Source organism: Halictus rubicundus, unplaced genomic scaffold (genome assembly GCF_050948215.1).
Source record: "Halictus rubicundus isolate RS-2024b unplaced genomic scaffold, iyHalRubi1_principal scaffold0647, whole genome shotgun sequence".
NCBI lineage: Eukaryota > Metazoa > Arthropoda > Insecta > Hymenoptera > Halictidae > Halictus > Halictus rubicundus.
This window is the reverse complement of record NW_027489188.1, coordinates 3134-9730: the sequence shown is the minus strand read 5'-3', so window position 1 is coordinate 9730 and position 6597 is coordinate 3134. Positions and strand designations below refer to the sequence as shown.

Below are 6597 nucleotides of genomic sequence, written 5' to 3'. Positions count from 1 at the left end.
AGAGAAAACGTTCTCCATACGTAACATCTCCACCCTTAAATGAAACATCGCGGTTTGCGTGATGCTTTCGACCTGAGAAGGAAAAACGTCCTGGAAACTATGAAAAACAAAATGTCGGGTGTAGTGTGGCGAAGTGTCGTGTAGTGAACTTATTTTCTATTTTGCGAAGGAATGGTGTAGACATCGGTTGCTAAATTACGTATTTTAGCCATATGCGCGATCAATTCAGATTGGTGGTAACCATATGTGTTCAAATCTGGGCCGGTCGGAAATGAACTTGGTCCACGAGCTGGTTTACCAAAAATTAATTCGTAAGGAATGAAATTTGTTGCTTCGTGAACTGATATTGTTGCGGAATATAGCCAAGTGCTGAGTCAGACGGACTCAGAAAAGGTGCAGTAGAGAAAGAAAAGTGAAATATGTAAGGAAGGAGGATAGTGTGAAGAACGAGAGAGTATATAATGAAAACAAAAGATATATTCACGAACGGCAACAGTAACGGTACAGGAGTGAACGCGAAGCCCGCAGACACTTGTATTAGACGGCGATCAGTCGATCGTAAAGACAATAAATCAGCGCTATGCAAGGATCAGTCGATCACGAGCAGGAGTCAAAGGAGACCCGTTTCGGAAACGCAGGTCTACTTATACTAACGCGGGCCGTTGGTTTCGGCAGGATGAGGAGTGGGATTTTCGAAATAGGCAAGGATGAGGCAGAGCAGCCCGTTCGTTAGGACGTCCTAACGGCGTCCCAACGGTCGGGGCTGCGATGGGAACAAAGGGTAGAGGCAGTGGATTTCGGAGTTTGGAAAACAACCAACGGCCCGCGCGGCGCGTGCATGAGAATCGCACGAGAGCCAGTGTTTACAAATTCGAACAGCTGACTGTTGTCGCGCGAGGAAGACGGTGTTTACCGGCGACGGGCAAAAACGCCGATGCGTGATCGCTCATGCACGACGCCGGTGTCGGTGGCAATAATACCCGGATTAAACGGTATAATTCGGGGAATCGAATTATAATGAAGACGGCGACGAGAAATCCGCCGATGCAGATTTTAAACATTCCGCCCGCCTTCGGCTATCGCCGAATGTGGACAGATCGCGGAAGCGGGGGAATGTCGACGGACGGCGCGGCGCGACGGCAGGTTATGCCTGGTTCTCTCCGGTCTGGAGAAGTCGGACTATTTTTGTTACCGGCCGGGTGAACGAAGTGGTGGCTGTTCTAACGGTGATGACCCGGACATGGCCGTCGGCTCCAGGGTGGACGTCGGTGATGCGTGCGAGCGGCCACTTCGTGGGGGGGGGTGGCTTCGGACTTCACCAGCACGAGGTCCCCGACGCCCAGGGATGGCTGGGTGGTTGTCCACTTCCTTCGCGTTTGAATTTGGTGCAGGTATTCTGCGGACCAACGTCGCCAAAAATGTTCCACCCGCTGTTGGAGTTGTTGCCACCGGGAGAGCCGCGAGGTAGGGACGTCGTGCAGCGTGGGCTCCGGGGTGGCCAGGAGGGGGCCTCCGACGAGGAAGTGTCCCGGCGTCAGGGGGGTCAGGTCCTCTGGGTCGTCCGTCAGTGCCTGGAGTGGACGCGAATTCAGGCACGCCTCCACCTGGCAGAGGAACGTCGCCAGCTCCTCGTACGTGTGAGCGTTGTCGCCGACGACGCGACGGAGATGGTGCTTCACGGAGCGGACGGCTGCCTCCCATAGCCCGCCGAAGTGAGGTGCTCCTGGTGGAATGAATTTCCACCGCACTCCCTCCTTGGACAGCTGTCCGGCGACGGCGGCTGCTTCCTTGGACGATGCCCGGAACATGCGGCGCAGTTCCTGGTCAGCCCCCACGAAATTTGTGCCGCAGTCGCTCGTTACAGAGGCGCATGGTCCCCGTCGGCCAGTGAATCGCCGGAATGCTGCGAGAAAGGCGGCCGTGGTGTAGTCCGACACAGCTTCGAGATGGACTGCCCGGGAGCTGTAACAAACGAAAATGGCCACATACCCCTTGATAGATTTGTGGCCACGTCCTGGCGCCGTTTTTAATTTGAACGGGCCGGCGTAATCCACGCCTGTGTGGGTGAATGGGCGCGATGGCGTGACCCGGTGGAGTGGTAGGTCGCCCATTAATTGGCTGGCGGTTGCCGCCCGCCATCGGAGACATCTGATGCAGCGGGAGACGCATTTCTTCACGTTTTGGCGTCCTTGTGGTATCCAAAATCGTTGGCGGACGGATGCCAGGGTCAACTGCACACCCCCATGCAGTGTCCGTCGGTGGTGCTGCTCGACGATCATCTCGGTCAACTTTGATCCTGATGGCAGAATGATGGGGTGCTGCTCGTCATAGGAGAGCAGGGAGTTTTTTAATCTCCCTCCCACCCGTAGAATGCCCTGGTTGTCGAGGAACGGGGTCGTCGCTCGGAGGGCACTGGACGGTCGAAGAGGTTGTCCATTGTTGAGAGCAGAGAGCTCTCGTTCGAAGGTCGATCCCTGCACAATCTTGATCCAGAGCGCCTCCGCTTGGCTCACCTCCTCTGGATGCAGGATCGGGAAGACGTCTCCTGGTGACGGAGCTGGTCGACGTCTCGTCCAACGCAGACACCAGGCAGTGACCCTCAAAAGTCGGGTCAGCGATGAGTAACGATGCAGCAGGGACTCGTGCTCCGTGTCGGCTGTCCGGATGTGGAAGCTGGTCGTCGTCGGGGCCCGCTCCTCCTCGGTGGTGTCGAGCGTGGGCGAGGTCGTGTCCCACGTCGTGGGACGTTCGGTGAGCCACGCGGGTCCGTGCCACCATAGGGGGTGACTCGCGAGCTGGCTGGCGGGAATGCCTCGCGAGGCACAGTCGGCAGGGTTGTCCTGGCTGCCGACGTGGTGTAGGCGGACGTCCGGTACAGTTCGGTGGAATTCAGCCACCCTGTTGGCGACAAAAGTACGCCACCGCGTCGGTTCACCGTGTAGCCATGCGAGGGTGACGGTGGAGTCTGACCAGAGGTGACTCGTGTCGAACTGCAGTCCCATCTCGCGGCGTAGGTGGGATAGCAGTCGGGCCCCCAGTACTGCAGCGCACAGCTCGAGCCGTGGGAGAGACAGGCTCTGGAGCGGCGCTGTCTTTGTTTTTGCTGCAACCAGAGTGACCTGTGTCCGGTGTGGGTTGCTGGTCCGGATGTAGGCGGCTGCAGCGTAGGCTCGTTCGGAGGCGTCCACGAAGACGTGGAGTTGCTGAGTGGTCGTAGCTGTCTCCGTGCCCAGCCATCGTGGGAGCCTCAGCGACGTTAGGTTGGCCGCGTCGGCGGAAAGTTTCCTCCACGTTTCAGCTGCGGTCGATGGAAGCTGCTCGTCCCAGTCGAGGCGGTGCTGCCACAGCTGCTGAAGGAATATTTTCCCTCGGATGGTCGCGGGTGCCAGCCATCCGAGGGGGTCGAACAATCTTGCCACCTGGGACAACACATACCGCTTCGATAGTGTCGGAAGTGGAGACGTCGGAGGGCCCTGGAAACTGAAGGTCAGAATGTCAGACTGTGTGTGCCACTTCAGCCCCAAGGCACTGCATCCCAGCTCTGGCTGCCAAGGTAACGTGGAGGACAGGGCAAGGTCCTCGTCGGGCAGGTGCGAGGTCAGGGCGGTGCTGTTGGCGCTCCACTTTTTTAGCGTGAAGCCGCCCGCCCTGCAGACTCCGACGAGTTCCTCCTGGGTTTGTCGGGCCTCGTCCTCGCTATCGGCTCCGGACAGGATGTCGTCCACGTAGGTGGCTTCCCTCAGGATGGCGGCACCTCGTGGGAATTGCTCCTCTTCGTCGTCCGCAAGCTGCAGCAGGGTGCGGATGGCCAGAAAAGGGGCGCAGGTCAGTCCGTATGTGACGGTGGTGAGGTGGAACACCTGGATCCTCTGGTCCGGGTTGTCCCTCCAGAGCACTCGCTGGTAGTCCCGGTCGTCGGGATGCACCTGGATTTGGCGGTACATCTTTTCCACGTCCGTAAGGAAAGCGAACTTGTGTCGCCTCCACCTCAGTAAGATGTCCATGAGGTTGCGCTGTAACTTGGGACCAGCGGAGAGGAGGTCATTCAACGAGCGGCCGGTCGAAGATGGTCGGGACCCGTTGAAGACCACCCTCAATTTTGCGGAGGCGCCCGTGCCCTTCATTACTCCGTGATGAGGCAGGTAAAAGTGCGGCGCTTGGGGACACTCGAGTTCCCTGGCGACCTCCTGCATGTGGCCGAGCTGCAGGTACTCTCTCATGAAGTTGTGATAGTGGTCACGGAGGGTCGTACTGGTCTGGAGGCGCCGTTCGGTGGACAGCAGGATGCGTCGGGCAACGCTGTGCGTCTCCCCTAATCCGTGGACTGCGTCCTTGAAGCAGAGGCGAACCACGTACCGTCCGTCCGACTGCCGGTAGTGGGTCTGACGAAACCCCTCGTCGCAGGCCTCTTCTTCTGCGTTCCAGTGCCTGGTGGTCGTTGGAACTTCCTCCTGTTCCCAGAAGCGACGCACCAGAGCGGCCAGATCGTCCGTGGTGGTCGTGTGAGTGGAGACGATTCGGGAGGGTGATCCTCCTCTCGCAGTCGGCCCTGAAAGAATCCACCCGAAGATGGTTTCTTGAGCGACTGGAGCGTGTTGTCCACCGCGACGTATCCCTTCCAGAAGAATCTGGGGATACACATCCGCTCCGAGCAGGAGCTCGATCGGTGTCGCCGAGGTTGCCCTGGGGTCTGCGAGCGGCAGGCCGTTGATGTGGGGCCAGCGCGGAGTGTGGGTGGCACCAGAGGGCTTGTAGGCCGTCAGCCTGGGCAGCACCAGTGCCTCCACCGTGCATGACCGTCCGAGTCCGGGAACGGTTGACGTCAGGGTCAGTCTGACCTTTCCTCGGGAGGTTGCTGTGGCCTTTCCTCCGGCGCCGAGGACCAGGCGCGAACACGACGTCCGAGGAAGTCGCATCGTCTGGGCCAGTGCTTCGCTGATGAGCGACACCTCAGAGCAGGGGTCAATCAGTGCGCGAGCTGTGACCATCCGGCGTCCTGCAGTCGCTGTGACCAGGGCGGTGGCGAGCAAGACAGGAACTGAGTCCGAGGTGGAGTTGAGCCTCTTCGTGGTGTGCAGCGTTGCGACCGTCGATGCGTTGCTGGATCCGTCGGACGCCTCGTGCAGCATCGTGTGGTGTGGTTGGGCACACCGTTGGCACCGCTTTGCCGACGGACAGTTCCCGACGGTGTGCGGACCGAGGCAGTTTTTACACCAGCGGCGACTCGTGACCATTTGGAGACGGGCTGCAGGGGTCAAGGATCGGAACGCGCTGCAAAAACACAAAATGTGGTCTCCTTGGCACAGGTTGCACCGAGGCCTCGATGCGGCGTCCGTGGCGGTGTGTAGCGCCTTGACCTTCGTGGGCGGCGGTTTTGATGGTGCGGGAGTGCGAGTCCCCTGACGGAACTCGAAAGCCTCGAGAGTTCTCGTCGTCGTCTCGAGAAATTCGAGGAGTTCCGAGAAGGCGGGGAGATTCACGCTGTTTCCCAGGGACTTTTCCCACTCCTTCAAGGTGTGTCTGTCCAGTCGACGGATGGTATGGTGGACGATCCAGTGGGATTCGTCGGTGACTGGTACCCCGAGGCTGTTCAGGACCGCCGTCGCGTTGCACGTGGAGTTCAAGAGGCCCTTGAGCTCCGTTGCACTGTGATTGACACATGGCTTGATGTTGTACAATGCGTCGAACTGCGCGGCAACCAGAAGTCGTCGATTCTGGTAGCGGTGCTCTAGCAGTTTCCAGGCCTGGTCAAAGTTGGCGGCAGTGACGGGAATCCGTTGAATCAGCTGCGCTGCCTCCCCGGTGAGGCTCGCCGACAGGTAGTGGAAGCGCTCTGCATCCGTCCAGGCCTCGTCGTCGATGACCAAGGACATGAAGAGGTCCCGGAATCGCGTCCAGTCAGTAAATTGACCGGAGAACGTGGGCAGTGTGATCCGTGGCAGTGACGATCGAGGTCTGGGCCCTGGCGTGGGTGGATGTCCTGCAGTTGAGGGTGCCTGACTCTGCTCGACGTCTTCGAGCATCGTGGACAGAATTCCCTTCTGATTGCAGTACACATCCTGCGTTTGGTCGAAGAAGTCCTCGGTGAAGTAGTCCACCTGACGGTTCTCCTCAGTAGTGGAGGCGATGATTTGAGCGTCGCGGTCTTGAAACTGCGCCCAGGCCTGGTCCAAACAAGACAGTTTGGCCAAAATCGTCCCCTTGTTGATATTCGCTTTGCCCTGCTTCCGGAGATTGTCCACGGTTCGTGCGATGCGCCCGAACAGAATGTGTTGATGGGCGATAAGCGAGTCCATGAAGAGTAGAAAGGAGAAGAAGAGAAAGGAAAAGTATACAAGAAAAGAGATGGAGAAGTGCGCGTGGATGGAAAGGTGGAAAGGTATCCGGCTCGAAGGACCAAATGTTGCGGAATATAGCCAAGTGCTGAGTCAGACGGACTCAGAAAAGGTGCAGTAGAGAAAGAAAAGTGAAATATGTAAGGAAGGAGGATAGTGTGAAGAACGAGAGAGTATATAATGAAAACAAAAGATATATTCACGAACGGCAACAGTAACGGTACAGGAGTGAACGCGAAGCCCGCAGACACTTGTATTAGAC

General features: G+C 58.2%; 1 protein-coding gene across 1 annotated transcript; it reads right to left on the bottom strand.

Moving 5' to 3' along the window:
• Positions 1 to 1220: 1220 nt before the first annotated feature.
• On the bottom strand, positions 1221 to 6296 carry LOC143364530 (uncharacterized). The gene has a single exon (XM_076804822.1). It carries the CDS (start codon positions 6294 to 6296, stop codon positions 1221 to 1223), a length of 5076 nt encoding a protein of 1691 aa, XP_076660937.1.
• Between the last annotated feature and the right edge of the window lie 301 nt (positions 6297 to 6597).